The sequence below is a fragment of the Musca domestica genome, unplaced genomic scaffold (genome assembly GCF_030504385.1).
Source record: "Musca domestica strain aabys unplaced genomic scaffold, Musca_domestica.polishedcontigs.V.1.1 4, whole genome shotgun sequence".
Classification (NCBI taxonomy): Eukaryota; Metazoa; Arthropoda; class Insecta; order Diptera; family Muscidae; genus Musca; species Musca domestica.
This window is the reverse complement of record NW_026712328.1, coordinates 16,756,066-16,774,104: the sequence shown is the minus strand read 5'-3', so window position 1 is coordinate 16,774,104 and position 18,039 is coordinate 16,756,066. Positions and strand designations below refer to the sequence as shown.

General features: G+C 32.5%; 1 protein-coding gene across 3 annotated transcripts in view; it reads right to left on the bottom strand.

Moving 5' to 3' along the window:
• Positions 1-3,962: 3,962 nt before the first annotated feature.
• LOC101895136 (uncharacterized) overlaps positions 3,963-18,039 on the bottom strand; it is a 208,830-nt gene continuing 194,753 nt past the window's right edge. For all 3 annotated transcript variants that reach the window (XM_059126609.1, XM_059126610.1, XM_005181261.4), the window contains 6 exons: positions 9,610-9,800; positions 7,460-7,654; positions 7,140-7,394; positions 6,807-7,075; positions 6,534-6,742; positions 3,963-4,988 (listed from right to left, as the gene is read on the bottom strand). In XM_059126609.1, coding sequence (XP_058982592.1) covers positions 4,840-4,988; positions 6,534-6,742; positions 6,807-7,075; positions 7,140-7,394; positions 7,460-7,654; positions 9,610-9,800 — 1,268 coding nt within the window. In that variant the 3' untranslated portion in view covers positions 3,963-4,839. The remainder of the gene's footprint in view (positions 4,989-6,533; positions 6,743-6,806; positions 7,076-7,139; positions 7,395-7,459; positions 7,655-9,609; positions 9,801-18,039) is intronic.

Below are 18,039 nucleotides of genomic sequence, written 5' to 3'. Positions count from 1 at the left end.
GTCCCATGCTAAATTCCGCGTCTGTTTTTGGTCCATTTCACCGCCTAAATATTTTGTGATCATCTCCAAAAAGAGTAGGACATAAATAGCTAGAACGACTGATCTAGGGAAGATAGGAAGATCCATATATAGTTTCCTGTTTCGGGGACCTATATTTCCAGGTGTTACATACTATTTGGCCAATTAATCTTATAATACACCAACCGTATAGTGTTGTAGGGTATACAATAATAATATTAAACAATAAGGTTCGTAGTGAAACTGAAATGGTCTTTTGTGAGACGATAAATGATATCATGTTTGAATGACAATTCTTTTAAATATAGCATAAACATTGCTTCACCCTATTTAATTTGTGTATTGTTTTATAATTTACATTACTAAGACAGCGTTTACATTTAATCATTTGTTGACATTATATAACAATCATATTAAAGAGTGTTCATGTAAACGCAGCCTCATATTGTGTCAAGTATCAATTAGGTATATCTACAAAATATTTTTCTTTATTTCTTTTCTATCTTTGATATGAAATACAATGTATCAAAAGTTGTGGTTGTAGAATTTATTAATTTTATATATTTTTTTAAACTATATTTGAGAATATATCATTATTAATTATTAAATATTTTTTGTAGGATTTATTTGGTTGCCTTTGCTATGGTATGGTTTTTACCATTTGAATAAATACAATATTATTTAACGCTTTTCAATACAAATATCAACTCAACTATATTATATTGTTGTTGTGGTGGATTTAAATAACCCCAAATATATTCAACTATTATGACTAATATAATTGTATGCAATGAATTTATGTTTGTGTGTGTGTGGTTGTCTATTTTAATTTTCAAATATGAATTTATTTTGTGTAAATACTACATTATTTATGAGTTTAATATGTTTATTTGGTTTTTGTTCTAAATACCATTTTGGCCAAAAGCAATTGAAATATGCACATACGAGTACTCATGGAATCCATGTGTGTGTATATGTGTGTGTGAGCGAGCATACACACATCAATTAGTGTGTGTTAGCCTTAATATTTTCTAAATTGTAGGAAACAATTCTATTCAGATTATCTCTGTTGTACGTTTCTCAAGACGTCTCGGGTTGCCAGTTTGTGATAGACCACAAATTGGTTGGTTGGCTGACTTAATTATTTGGAAATTTGCGGTTGTAGGAAAATATTTTCAAGTATAAAATTGAAGCGGTATTTAGGCAACAAGTGATTCAGCAAGTATGTATGTGTATATGGTATATGTTTCGGTTACATTGTATATACGGATATATATACAAATTTCATTATGATTGTGTGAAACGAATATATTGTTATGTATGAATTGTTTGTGGTATGCAATTATCACTAGGCGTAATATAATTTCTTTTCATATTTTCTTAGACAAATAACTCTATTTTTTGTTTTATCATTATAAAAGCATTCATAAGAATCATTTTATAAATTTGTTTTGAATTTTTGTTTTGCAAAACAACACTTTTTAATTGTGATTTATTTTTATAGATTTAATACCACAGAGTGAATGTGGAGAGGATTTTGAAAGAATTTTTAATATGTTTTGTTTCCATTGTTTCCAAAAATAATAATAATTTACCCAGTTGTAAATAAAACGAAATTGAGTATATAGTACAATTTATCAATTCGAACGTATTTTTTAATATAAAAGCTCAGAAGAATTTTCTCAACTAATAACTTATTTAAAATATTTGGGTATCTTCTCTAAAATATAGATGTTATCTTCATTTTCAGTTTCATATTACTCCGTATTAGTCGATATACAGGGTGAGATGAAAAAAGCCACTCGTCCGACAGCTGTTAAAATTATACCAGTGACAGCTCATTATATTGTTTACAAGCGTACAAAAGCATTTTGGTGAGAATTTTCCAGAAAAAAGTTATTCGTGATAGAATTCAAGCATTATAGTGTGATTTCTTTATATTTGGCTGGAAAACCACATGTGGCTATCGTTGGAGCACTCCAGCATTTAAATGTGAATAAATCTTTTGCGTCTTGTACCATCGCTCTTTACCGTGACACTGGTAACGTAGCCCGACGTCAAGGAAGTGGACGGAAGAAAACAGCAACATGAGCAGAAATGGTTCGAAAAGTAAAGAAGCGACTTGATCGATACTCATATCGCAGTGGCCGAAAAATGGCTCGTGAGCTGAACATATCGCAATATTCCATTCGGCAAATATTGAAAAATGAGTTCGGCGTAAAGCCATTGAAATTCCAAAAAGTGCAAGAACTTACACCGCAACTGAGAGAAAATAGACACAAAAGAGCTTAAGAGTTGCTTCGCTTAGCCGAAAGAGGCGAACTGCCGAAATTGGTTTTCTCCGATTAGAAAACATTCGTTATCTAGCAGTTTGTAATCAAACAAAATGATCGTGTTTGCTTCCCAAAGAAAATGTGCACCTTCGGTTGACCATCAGAACTCAAGCGCCGGTCATGGTGATTGTGTGGGCCATCATAACAGCCGATGGACCCTCTCCGCTCGTATTAATCGACCGTGGTATCAGAATAAATGCCGAATGTTATCGCGAAAATATTCTGGTGGGTGTATTAAAGCCTTGGGCACGCAAACATTTCGGTCGCAGACTTTGGACATTCCAACAGGACCCAGGATACCGATCTGTTGGAATATTGTGTCTGGAGTATTTTGGAAAGCAAGGATGGCACTTAAAAATACCAAAGTGTCGATCACCTCAAGCAAACGCTTCGATGGGAATGGGGCAAAATACCTCAGAGCAACATTCGGGCAGCGTGTGACGGTTTTATAGGCCGATTAAAGGCCATAATTCGGGCGAAAGGTTACCAATTTGAACAAATCTAAACGTATTCTAAAATTCGATGCTACTCCGACATTTTTTGCTTTCATTCAATAAAATTAAAAAAAAAAAATGTAAAAATTATGGCGTTAGACTTTTTCGCAGTCTTGTTATCTCACCCTCTAAAAGCTCAAAAGGATTTTCCAAACTAATAGTGTATTTAAAATATTTGGTTTTCTTCTATAAAATATGCATTTTATCTTCATTTTCAGTTTCACGTTACTTCGGAGAAAGGAGAATATGCGAAAACGTGTCAGGATGTACCAAAGTTAAGAAACAATAAATTTATTTCGAACAAATTCAAAATGATTAATTTTTTTTTTAGATATACTTAACTTGAGTCGCAACGAACACAGAGTTCGTATTCATTGTTCTGAAAAAAAAAACAAAGTATTTTCATTATCAATTATTTCAAGAAATATCGAAAGCAGAACAGACAAAGGGGAATGAAATAGTTTTGGCATAGATTAAAAATATAACATGAAGGAAAATTTCTGGATTTTAATCTCTTTTTGTTTATTTTTTTATCATTTTTATACACCTTTCTCAGCCTGGTAATGCGCTATGATGTGTGTTCCAATGCAATTTGTACATAGTGTATAATAAAATTTATCCTCACATTTCAAATAAGTGATTTTTTCATACAAGTGCTACAAGTCCTTTTGCTGATCCCTAAAAAAATTTGTTTGGAACTTGGCGATTAACTTTTCAGCATGTTTTTCAGAAAGACTTTATTAACTTTAATTTTAAATTTGACTATTAGTGTTAAAGTGTATAAATAACACAAGAGGAAAAATAAATTAAAAGAGTACTCAACACAATTAAAACAAATAAAACAGAAAAAAGTTTGTTATATAGTATAATTTGTTTTTATTAATCATTAATGATATTCTTTAGATTATCGTAAAAATATAATTGTTTATTTTTTTATTCATATTACTTTAGAATGTATAGTGGTATATTGCAATTGTTTTTTTTTTTTAGAAATTTTATCAATTTCCAGTTTTGTTTTCTTTTGTTTGTATGAAATGTTTTTTCTTTATTAATTTTTCTCCAGTTGTCCTATATAAGAATACTGCTGATATAAATTTAACAATTCTTTCAAATGTCATTTTTGTTTTTTTTTTAGATTGTTTGTGTTTTTGTTTTATACTACACCAAAATACCTTTTTGCAGTTAAGGCGTTTTTATATTCACCAGAAAGACTTTTGTTGTGTATGAAATAATGATATGTTTAGAAGATTCACATAGACCATAGGTGGAAGAAAATATTTGTTTTTTTTTTTTTTGCTGTAGAGATTTTTTCAAGATTTAGTTGATTTTGTTTGGTTTTCTTTAAATGTAAAAAATCTGTTTTTCATTTTGGGTTTATTATCGTTTTGTTTTTTTTTTTTTTATTCAAGATAATCTTGTCTTAGTTTAGAATATGCCTTAAAATAGAACTTAGAAGTAGAACTATTTAATTATTTGTTTTATCATATATTATGTATATGCGTAAGTAGTTGTAATAGTAGTGGTAGTCTAGTATTATTATTAATATTATTATTGTAAAGTTATATTTATAATTTTATTATAATTAACATTTTTACTGTAAATTGATGCAATGCTTTATTATATCAATAATTGCATATATTTTATTTAGATTTTTTTCTATATGTTTTTCAGAAATATGTTTTTTTCTTTGTCGTAATGCTAATAATGCTTGTGAATAATTGTCATGAAATAAATATTTGTTTCATATCAAATACAACTAGAATTTAGTTTTTTTGTTTCTTTTTGCTTGATTTCAAAATACTTTTGTCGTCATAATTTTAAATATATTTTATGTGAATAAATTATTCAATTTGTCGTATAATTATTTATAAAAAAACACTCTCGACGCATTTTTCTTTTATCAGATGCGTATCAAAAATCTAACTGCTTTCATGTTTATGGGGGAGGAGAACAATTAAAACTACAATTGGTTGATTTTTTTTAAATTACAATCCTTAAGGTATGGCTCTTATACCGTCCAATGAGGATCTTAGAACAACACTGCCTTCGACCCAGAAATTGGGACGATCCAGCATATTTTGCCACAGGGATAATTCTTTTCCGGAGGCATCCATCCAATCGACAATACGACCATAACTCTTGCCTGAAACGGAAAAATAATAAAATTTGTTTACTTTACTATAACAAAGAAAGATAATATCGTAAAATATAAAATAAAAACAAGTAAAAAACAAAAAGTTCGGCCTGGCCGAACTTTAATGCCTTCCACCTTAGGGTTAAGGAAACATTAGAACCCATTATGCCCCACAAATAGACATATTTGTGGGAAAATGTGGCAGAAATACTGAATATCGGAAGGTACCGCTATATGTGGTCTATACCAAAGCGCGGACATACAATGTTTCGCCAACGGAGCTAGAACCCATTAGAACCTACAAATATCAATTTTTAGACAAATCCACGAAGAAAATTGGAAAAAAAATATCAATGTTCCGAACATCGGGAGGTACCGCTATATGAGGCTATACAAAAACGTGGACCTATACATACAATGTTTCGCCAACGAAGCAAGACCCATTAGAACCTACAAATACCAATTTTTTGACAAATACCGAATATTGGTAGGTACCGTTATATGGGAGCTATACCGAAACGCGGACCTATATATGCAATGTTTCGCTACCGTAGCTAGAACCTATCATGACCAATAAATACTAATTTTCAGACATATCTGTGAAAAAATGTAAAGAAAAACATCAAAATACGGAATATCGGAACGTACCGCTATTTGGGGGCTATACCAAAGCGTGGACCTATACATACAATGTTTCGCCACACGAACTAGGACCCATTATGACCTACAAATACCTACTTTTAGGCAGATCCTGGGAAAAATGTGTCGAACATAATCAAAATACCGAATGTCGGGTGGTACAGTTATAAGGCGGCTATAACATTATCCTATACACAATACAAATAGTTCTGCCAAATTTTCCTCAAACAATGGGTCTATATCGTGATTTCGACAGACAGACGGGCATCGTTAAATCGACTTTGACATTTATGCTTATTATGTATAAGTATATATATTACTTTATGGGGTCTACGACGAATATTTGGGGATGTTATAAACAGAATGACAAAGTTTATATACCCTCCTTTCCAAGGTGGAGGGAATAATAGGGAATTTCCTGTGGAAAAAGTAGGGTTATTAATTTTTTATATAAAAAATAAATACGTGTCACATGACACGTAAGCAATCAGCATTTTCTAGACCTCTGAAGCTCTTAAATATTTATATGAAACATTTAGATTTCGTAAACAGTAAAAAAGGTGAGAGACTTCCACACATTTTTTCATAACATCGATTGTAATGGAATGAAAAATATTCTATTGACATCATTTGCCTTCAAACTTGATAGCTCTAAAAGTGCATTGAATCAGAGAGAAATAATTATGGTTTCACTGGATCATTGGATTTCTTTATGGAAAAATAAAATTCTTGAGATTTTAAAATCGAATACAACTAATATATGGGAGCTATGTATATCTTAATCTGAATAGATTTCCACTAAATTTTATATAGACCAAATTGAACCAAATTAGACAATTATAGCACGGGGCCACCAAGAAGCTTTATTTTGTTGTAGAAAAAAATCATAGACAAGAATTATTTAACATCACTTACCAGTTCCCAACGAAAAACGTACACCACCCAAAAATTCATTGCTTGCCAAACGATCATGATCCCAAACGGTCAATTCTAACGCCCGTTCGGATAAATCTTCTAAGGTCACATCCTCATAAACAATTGTGTAGGTCCAATTGGGATTTGTGGAACGTTTAACAATGGGGGTTTTTTGCTTAGAACTACGGGTGCGATCGGGCAATAAATAACTGCAATAAAAAGAAAATTAACATTAAAACAAGCTCTTCTTAAGAAAAGCATGAGTAAACTTACCTTTTACAAAAAGCATCACAAGTACCATTCGGTTTAATGGGAGTCAAATGTTTGGCCTCCTTAACTAAAACATGTAACTGGCCACCTTTGGCGGAACGATCTGATTTTGAAATGGCCACCGATTTTATGCTACCGAATTTGCGTAGACCACCACCAGAGGAGGAGGTACTGGAACGCATGAAATTAGTTTTCGTACCCTCTGGCGGTACATATTTTAGGCCCACCACAATATCACCTCTGTAGGTGGCAACTTCATCAAATGGCTCACTCTGAAGAGGAAGAAACGATTTTAAAAACAAGTTCATTCAAAACAAAGTCACAATCATAACTTACCCTTTCCTGCAACAAATACCACTGCGACTGGGGATTGTCAAAAACTCTGCCTTGTAAATTTACACTAACTTCGCCGAGGAAATCATTGCGACCAAACATATCCGAATGCCACACAGTTAGCCATAGGGTACGTGACTCCAAACTTGAGATGGGCATATGGAAGCGAAGAACTTCATCGAATATGGGATTCAAGGTGTGTTTTTTAACTTTGGTTTTGCGTTTACCAGCCTTGGATTTATCAGGTAACAAATAAACCTAAAAAGAGGATTTTATGTTTAAATTAAAACAAAATACTTTATTGAGGAGTTAATTTTATTTACCTTAACATAGGGATCACTGCGGTTGCGCTTTGCATCCACGGCAGCCAAATCTTTACAGCGTACCACATGAATTTCCAAAGCTCCCAATTTATAATTGTATTGCATGGCAAACTCAACTTGACCCTTTACCACCACAGTACCATAACGTCCTTCACCAGCTCCAGAATAGACACTAGCCATGGAATCCGAACGTAGCTGCAATAAAAATTAATTGGACAATTTATGGTTAGAATTAAAATAATAGTATAGTAATATTTTGATTTGTATGTTTCCAAAATTGGACGCTTTCAATTTAAAATTTTAGTGGATTGGTTTTAACCTACAAGTTTGACATTATTACTAAGACTAAGAGAGGTGTATATGCCCCAATTAGGAGAAACCCTTGACAAACACTAAATAGTCTCCTACACAAAATACCAAAATTAGTCATGCTCGGGCCCACAAAATACCATACCATGATATGCGGGTAAATCGTCTTGACTCGTCTAGGAATATGTCTATGTGGAGGAATACTATTCATCAATTTTTCCAAATATTATTCTATTCTTATTGTAGGGACTTTCGTTGAAAATTCTTTCTTAACCAACCTATTCTCTAAGAAAGAAGTAATCGGAAAATTCTTGCAGAAAAAGTAATCACATACTTTATAACGTGATTTCTTCGTGATTTTAAAAGGCATACAATTTTATGCTGAGAATCGACATAGAACTTTATGCCTAAGGAAGAATATACAGTATTTATTTAACGGATGATAGTGTGTCGGATCGAGTTCTAGAGTGTCAACATTACCTTCCCGACAAATATTCATTTTTTTTTTAAAAATATCGCATCTCTCGTGAAACGCTAAGAGATTATCCAAATTTTGAGATTTCAAATCCGGTTTTGAAACAGCTAACTTATTTTCATACATTTTTCATTAAAATGACTATTATATCAGTACTAATTAAAGAACAGTGTTGGCATTTTTGTTGAGGATACCGTAGCAATTTTTGTTTTAGTAAACAAAACAAATAAAAAATATGTAAGTTCGGACGCGCCGATCATTGAATACCCTCCACCATTTGGAACGAAATTGGCAATTTTCAAAAAAAATAAAATCCGTTAAAAATTTTGTTAAAATCTTAAAAATACCGAATGTCGCCGACGTGAACCTGTAACTTTTATCACAAGCCATTACAATATTCAAATGCGAAACTTGAAAAAAATCGGTGAATAATGTAGCTAAAATCATCAAAATACCGAATATAGGGAGGTGCTATACGAAGACGTGAATCTGCACACACAATTTTCTGTCATAGACTGTAGTATCCATTGCGAACTTCAAATACCAAATTTTAAACAATTCCGGTAAATAATGTCGCTAAAATCGTCAAAATACCCAATATCGGGAGGTACCGTTATATGTTATAACAAAACGTGGACCCACATGGACCATTTTCAATACCAAAAGTCCTGAAGACATAATACATATTGAGTAAATTATCAATCTACTTCATTTCGTTCGGAAGCTAGAGAGAATCGACATACAATTTTGTCCTGATCAATAATATATATTTTGTTGGGTCTAAAATGTATGTTTCGAGGCGTTACAAACGGTATGACAAACTTAATATACCCTACATACTATGGTGGAGGGTATGAAAAATGAACCCTGTTTTACTATTTTTACCTATGTAGCATTTCCATTAACAAACCAGCTAAAAATAGAGGAGAACTGTGAAACTAATTTGCCTAATATCAATTAAATATAATTCCAAACAATTAAATCACAAGGTGCAATTTTTTGTAAACCAGTGTTATTATCTCAATGTTAATTAGCTAATGATCTTTGCTTGGTCGGCTTTATCTATGGCTAGATTATCAAGAGGAAAATCTCAATAAAATAAAAAAATCTCATATATATGTATGTGTCAAAGTTGGTGAGTTTTGTTGATGCAAATACTTCAAAGTCACGTCTGTTTTATCAAAAGCGATAATTTCCGTTGAAATTTGTGTGGCAAATAAAAACAAACCTAAAATTTGTTCTTACATTGAAACTTGCAAAAAAAGAAACAAACTCTTAACTGAAGTGCATTATCGTATGGCTATTATCTTCATTTGCTGTTGCTATTGTTATCTGATTCTGTCATAGCTTCGTAGTAAATACTTACACCTAATGAACTTAAACTGCTGCGATTCTGGTGCATTGCCACCAAACGATCAATGTCTTCATCGGATTGTTGCGGCCAGTTTTCGCTGGAACCGGAGCCACGTGATTGCAATGGACTAGATGCGGGATCATAGTTGCGCTGACCCATAACAGGTGACCGGCTTAACTCTTCGGCAGCAGCTTTGGCTTCTTCTGTAACAACAAAATACAAAAAAAGGAAAGTAGAAATATAAATTAGTATTACTTGAAATTGCAAATGGTAAAAGTGAATGTTTAACAAATAAAAAATATGTCCCCAACCCCCACCGAACTATAAAAAGTGACAGCGTCATGTTATGCACAATGCAATGCCGTTTGATTCATTATACTTAATTATAGCTAGCATTTAATACCAATTTCATAAAAAACACACGTATTAACCAGAAAGAGAAGAGTCGGAGAGAGGTCAATATACATTTAACAATGATTGTCATTGTCTAATAATAACATAGATATGTACATGAATTTGTGTGTGTGTATGTTTATTGTTTAGTTGCTGTTCAACCAAACTGCCTGAGTAAAAGTGCTTATCTAAATTTACATTTTCATCCTCACGTTAATGATTTGTCATGCTAGTCTGAAATTGAACCTTCTGGCAATAGTTCATGTTAACATATGTAAGTATTTGTAGTTTTAGTATTTCACAATTGAAATCATTCTAAATGATGCATGGTAAGGTGTTTCTTAGGAAAGAAGGAGACGAATAAGAAAATGAAAAAAAAAAAATGTTGAGGTACGTTTTGAATTATCTGCTACTATTGCATCCATCAAAATATACAATTTCAACGCCAACATAAGCCTAATATTAAATTTAAATGCTCCGTTAATTTAGTGTGCCTTTATTTTCAATAATCATTTTTTTTTCAATTTTCCCAACTCTTTACCTAAACTTAAAACCATAACACGAAATCAATAAAATTAATGCTGACCATTGTCACCATACCTCCATGGACGATAACGAAATCACCAACGACATCCAATCCATCAACAACATCATCATTGTCCTTGTCAACAACATTAGATATCCTTTCCCCACCCATTGACAAAAAATCCTGTAATGCTGGTCGTGTTCTGGCAACACTTGCCCTTGAACTATTTACCGATGTGGAGGCAGTTTCAATAATGCATTCTTTGATCATAACAAAATCCCCAGCATCCTCTTCCAAAGTTTCCAAAAAACGATCGGAATTGGAACGTAAACTATCGTCCCAGGTCCAGGCACGACGTGATTTACCACCAGCACCGTTGCCACGTATTTGGTGTTGGCTATGACGCCGTTGTATAAGATTATGACAACTCGCTGTAGCACCAGGACCACAGTCATGGGCAAATGAGACCTTATTACCTCCAGCGGCTGTTGGCATTAGAGAGGAACAAACATTTTGGGTTAGTTCAGATGCAGCAGGGGATGGTGGTGTTAAAGATTTCGTGGAAAGTGCTGAATTAGATGAGATTCTCAGTGGGTTAGTGGAATTGCTGGGTAAAAGTGAATTATTAGTTGTTGTCATACTTTTTGGAGATTTCCCATGATCTGTCACAGCCTCTTGCTGAGTCTTTTGCATTTCAGCTTCCTTGTCCTCTTTGGCCTCCCTTTCCTTCATTTCCATAATATAGGCGGCGAATTTTGCATCAATATCATCATCGTCGTCATCGCCAACATATGGATAGCTCGAGGCAGAACGTCGGTGACGACATCTTAACCAGAATTTTCTCAAAGAAGCCCAACAATGCCGTTGAGACTTATTTTGGCGTGACGATGACGATGGGTGCTGTTTGAAACGCTGTTGGTGTGATTTCCGTTTGCGATTGCGACAACATTTCCACAAAAGAAACTGCCATTTACGTCGACGTCGGCCGGCGGCTTGACGGCATTCAATGGAATGTGATGCACAACTGCTGGCATTGCTGTTGTTGCGCATGCGATTTAGCGATGTGTAATTAATACTCTTGCTGCTGATAGCGTTGCTCGACGTGGTGTTGCATTTCGATGATGGTGACTTTGTTGCAGCAGCAACACCAGCAGTGCTAGCTGTCGCTGGAGAGCGTGAAGATGACGTAGTTCCATGACTAGGCTTTTTAAAAAACAACAACTTATGGCCGCCACCTTTCATTTTCATTTTGGCCAAGTTTGTTGCATTCAGGGGCTTTGTTGTCGTTGTCGATGTCGCTTCATTCGTTTTATGGTATTTGTGCACCACTGGTTCCAGGCGACGCGTTTTGGACGACGTTTTCGATCTGCCCGGCGAATGGGATATTTCGTCATCTCCATTGTCGAGTGTGTTTTTGTTTTTGTCACCTTCTCGTTTGATGTTCGTTGGTGTGGTAGAGACACTACCACCACCAGCACCACCACCGCCAGTATCGAATGGATTGTATGTTTTGATATTTGTTTTTGATTTTTTCGTTTTGTAACTGATTAATCGCGTTAGCTGTTTCATGATGGTGTTGTCTAATTAAATTTATTTGTTATTTGTTGCCAAGAACTTGTTGTTGTTGTTGTTATTATTATTTTTATTGTATATTGCTTTACAATTGCAATTACTACAATTGTTGTTCGTTGTTGTTGTTGCGAAAAATACAAAAATTAATTGGACTAATCTGCTATTACAAGGCACTACACGTAAATATGTATGAACGGTCGTTCACAATTGGTCAGATTGTAAAACTTGTAATACACGTTTTTATTTTTAGACAATTTATTAATTGAATAATAAAGGAATTATTGAATTGAAAAAAAAAATCCAAAAATATCAGTCGTGAGAGGCTATCGATAAAATAGATGGATTGTTGAGAGTGTGTGAGAAAATTTAAAGTGAGTATGGTATTATGTATTATTACGAATTTAGTCATCGGTTTCAGTGTGATCCAATGGAAATATAGGCATGTATTTCGGCCCCCTTTTCAATTTTTCCATGCTCCGTAAGTTCAAATGCTTTATGAACTGTGAGCAATGATTATAGAGAAAGAGAGAGAGACAGGGGGAGAAACAAGTTTTGTATACATCAAGTTCTATATTTTACATATTCTGTGGTAAATTCAATGCAGGAATTGTCCGGCAACTTTTTTCTGAGATAGTGAGTCAGTTCTATTTTCTTCTGCAAGAAACTGTAAAGGGTAAATAGATGCATCCCTCCAGAAAATTGCAGGCAATCGTCTGATTTGTCAAAATTAAATAAATTTTCTGCCACAAAAATACACAAAACACAAAATTTTGTAAAAAAAACAAAACGCAAAATTTACAAATCTTTTCTTCAAAAAAAAAAAAAAAAAAAATAAAAATAAAAAACTTAATAATATTTTAAAATTGGTTTAAAAAAAATCACTGAAACTCAAAATGGAGAAGAATGGTCACAAGTGATTCCATTACAACGGAATTTACTCAGAGTTGGATTTGGAGTGTGTGTTCAGTATTTGGCATTTTGATGTTTTACATACAAAATGTATTATTAAAACCTTTTAATACCCTCTACCATAGTATGGAGGGTATATTAAGTTTGTCGTTCCGTTTGTAACACCCCGAAATATACATTTTAGACCCCACAAAGTATATATATTCTTTATCAGCATAAAATTCTATGTCGATTTAGTCGATGTCCGTCCGTCTGTGGAAATCACTCTAGCTTCCGAACAAAATGAAGTAGGTTGATAAAATTTTACTCAAATATATATTCTGTCTGCAGGACTTTTGGTATTGTAGTTCGTTTTGGTATAGCCCCCATATAATGTTACCTCCCTATTTTCGGTATTTTGGTGATTTAAACGACATTATTCACTGGAAATGTTTCAAATTGTCTGTGCAGGTCCATGTCTTCTAATAGCTCCCATATAATGGTACCTCCCGATATTAAGTATTTTGATGATTTTAGCGACAATATTCACCGAAATTGTTTTAAATTTGCAATTTGAAATTCGTAGAGTCCAAGACAGAAAATTGTGTGCCTTCGTATAGCCGCTATATAACGTTACCTCCCTATATTCGGTATTTTTATGATTTTTGCGACATTTTACACCGGAAATGTTTCAAATTTGGTATTTGAAGTTCGCAATGGATACTACTAATGGTAAAAATTGCCTATGTAGGTTCACTTCGTCCTAATATAGTTTTAACAGAGTAATTTTATAATTTTATTTCCAAATGGTGGAGGGTATACATTGTTCGTCCCGGCAGAACTTTCAGCTTTTATACTTGTTAAATTTGGTATTTGAAGTTTGTACCGCTCGGAACATATAGCCATATTTTTAAAAGTGTTTCATTCGAAATGGTGGAAGGTATAAACAAGATGGAACTCAACTGTATTTGTACTTGTTATGTATGAAATCGGATGAAACATATATACAGTGAGTCATAACTATTTCGAATACGATTGAAATCAAGTTTTTAGAGTTTTTCTAAATTGAGTTTGGTTGTGTGATGCAAAAATGCATCCAAATGTTTGAAGTTTGGGAGAGAATTATATTGGACCTATATCGTAATTTGAACCAGTTTCCAGAATCAAAAGGCTTTGTCCTGAAATTTTATCTGGAATTGACAATAAATACAACCTGTACTTTAGATTGTTATAAAGTATGGACAGGCGGATGGACATGCATAAATGAACTCAGAACGTGTTTCTATGAAAAAATATGGGTCTATTCCATATCCTTCTTCACGTTGGGAATAAAGGTACAAATACATAATTCGTTGTACCACAGAGTTGCGTAGAGTTTAAACATAACTCAATGTTCTTTTCAATTTAAAAAACGTCAATTAAATTTATTAAATTCCATTATATATTCTCATTTTCTGATTCTATGTTTTTTTCTTTGAAATGTACTTATATCTGTGACTCATTCTTTAGGTTGAAGCTCAAAATAAAAACAGTTCAATATTTTTGATTATCAGACATAAAAATGTGTTGCATAGTTATGACCTTCAACCTGAAATATTAATGAAACGGAATTGAGAAAAAAAACTAATTTAATAAAAGATCTATTAAGAGCTATGAAATGTTCGGGGAAGACATTTTTGGCATTTTGTTAACAAAAAAGACATCATAACAAACAAATCTGTTCACAGTCCTTGGATTATGCAACAAACAAAAGGTCGTCAGAATCTTTTGTATTCCAAAGATAGTCTTTTGTTATTTGGAAGACAAAAAACGCGAAACGTTTTCGTGCAAGTATATTGGGGTATGCCGTTAAAAAGTTAAATAAAAAAACAAAATTAAATTATGTATGCAAATGCATATTTGGAGTAAAACGAGATGAAATGACAATTCAAGCGAAAACAAAATTGATATTCTTGCAATCTGAAGTAGTTTCACTGTTTTGATGCGGTTAAAATGGCTTCGCATGAAGGATGGCTATTTTGACCATCTCGTTTAAATTTAATCTGCTCACTATTAATATGCAGAAACTTTTAAAAGGCTCACTTTTTAAGAACAAAACATACAATTATTAATATTTAGAATATTTTACAAAAATACATTATCAACTTTATCCTAAGAATAAACCAGTAAGGAGAGGTCAAAACTCGGGACAACAACAGAACAACTATGAACCAAATAACATTATTGTATAGTGATATTTCTTAGATCAATAGATGTGCCGGACTGAGTTTCACCAAATGGTAAAATCCGGTTGATTATGAAAAATGTATTCAATTTGGGCTGATATTTCCTATATGATAGGGTTAACCCTAAAATCGGATGAAGATGTATATCGAAGCTATATAAAAATCTGAACAGATCTCGATAGCATTTGGCAGAGGTATCAAATATCATTGTTGTGGAGTAGATATTACTCATATGAGGGACTTAACACCAAATCGGATGAAACATATATATGGGAGCTATAGCTTTATTTGAACCGATTCTAACCAAAATTTGGAGCACTTGATTTTAGGATAAATTAAATCGGAATTGCCAAAATTCAGTCCATTTGTGCTGGTATAAGCCATTTGGTGCACAAAAAACCTGAAATCGTATAAAGGTATATACGAAATCTGAACCGATTTTGAAAAAATATTAAACATTTATGATTTTTAAACATTTCAAATCGGATGAAACATATATATGGGAGCTATAGCTATATCTGAACCGATTTTTGATGTACTTGCTTCTAAACTGAATTCGGTCGGATGTGACAAAATTCAGGTCATTTGAACTGATATTGTCTATTGGTGCACAATTAACTCGAAGATATGTATGGATTGAAGATATATATGGGAGCTACATATATCTAAATGTGAGCCGATTCTCACCAATTTAGTAGGGTTTGTCCTCAAAAGTAACCATGGGTCTATCTCGCTTTCTTCTCCATGTTACAAACAAATGTACAAAGACAATATGTGGTGTAGGGTATAAAAAGAAAAGTAGTTTTTTCTTCTTCCACATTTTCTTATTCAAAATAAAAGATTCCTCATCGTTAAATTAGTACAAATGAAATGCCCAATTTTGGGACAACATTTTGACTATTGTATTTATATTTGTTTGAAAAAGTATTTCGAATCAATTTAAAGGGCTATATTATATTAAACCTCTTTTGTACCTATCTTTATTACTGAAAATGTGTGTGTGTATGTTTAGTGTTGAATCGCCCTTTTTAAACTCTTCCAAAAAACTGTTTTCAAAAAGTTAACGCATTGCCTTAGTATCTAGAGAATTTGTCGGTAGTTTTGTCAGGTAGTTTATACACATGAGGCATAGCTATGTACACTCGTATGTTAACCCAAACTTCCTGTATTATTTTGGTTTTTGTTTTCACTGAAGTTGTGACGGTGTTTTGTTTTGAAGATTTTTGTTCTTCCAAACATAAGGTCTCATCCATCAAATACGTTTAATGTGCTTTGTGAACGGGCAACTTTAAACGTGAGCTACATAACCATAGCACTGGATACACACATGAAGATATTGGGGTGTAATGGAAAGAAATAATCTGACGTGAAATTTGAAATATATATATATATATATATATATATATATATATATATATATATATATATATATATATATATATATATATATATATATATATATATATATATATATATATATATATATATATATATATATATATATATATATATATATATATATAAATATATATATATATATATATATATATATATATATATATATATATATATATATATATATATATATAAATATATATATATATATATATATATATATATATATATATATATATATATATATATATATATATATATATATATATATATATATATATATATATATATATATATATATATAATATTTCTATGATTTATTTAGTGGCTTAAAAGTATATTAAAGTAGTTGTTTACATATTCAGAAACTTAATTCAAATTTCTCCACCAACCAACCCATTAAACACTGTTGTGCGTCCCCCCCATTGCAAATTGGGTATGTATGTCAAAGAGCGCGAATGTAAGTTTACAGTCATGACTATCATTCACTTGGGGGCGTACTTGTTTCAAGAGGCTTAAAGAAATGTTCCGAGTTGTTAATGCGATTTTCTTAAGCCGCTCCTTCAGGTAGTAGTGCGTAGTTATGAAACATGTTTTCTTGGTAACAGCTTTCAGCAAAGTTTTGAGTGTGTGTTGTGTCAGATACTAAAGGCTTCAGGTGATGCGAATAGTTGGTTTGTTTGTCTATCTGTTTGTTTGTTTGTTTTTGCCGTCGAGAATTAGTTTAATTCAGTGGAAGAACTATTTATTGTGATATGTTTCAGATGAGAATTTGTTTAGTGTAATTTTAAAGTTTTTTTAAAGTTTAAATATTTAGCAATATTTTGATCTCTAGGCTTGGTAAGTTTCAGATTCTTGAGAAAAGCGGAGATAGCTAACTAGATTTTTGAATAATCGATTTTGGTATTCAAAAGTCTCCAAGTTAAAAACTTTGTTTGTAACTTTTTACTAGAAACCCATTCCCTCGTAAATATGGTTTTCCCCTTTACAAGTTTTTAATAGACAAATATGACTGAATAAAGAAGTAGTAGCATTATTGCCAGCTCCTGATTGGCTGGTATGCTGAACAAAATGAAGTAGGTAGTAGCTTCCGAACAAAATGAAGTAGGTTGATCAAATTTTACTCAAATGTATATTATGTCTGCAGGACTTTTGTTATTGAAAATGGGTCATGTAGGTCCATGTTTTGCTATAGTTCCCAAATAATGGTACACCCCTATTTTCGGTATTTTGATGATTTTAGCGACATTATTCATCGGAATTGTTTTAAATTTGGTATTTGAAGTTCGTAATGGATTCTACAGCCTATGACAAAAATGTTTGTATGCAGGTACATGTCTTCGTATAGCCTCCATATAACGGTACCTCCCGATAGTCGGTATTCTGATGATTTCAGGAAAACTTTTCACCGTAATCGTTTCAAACTTCGAATTGGAAGAACTT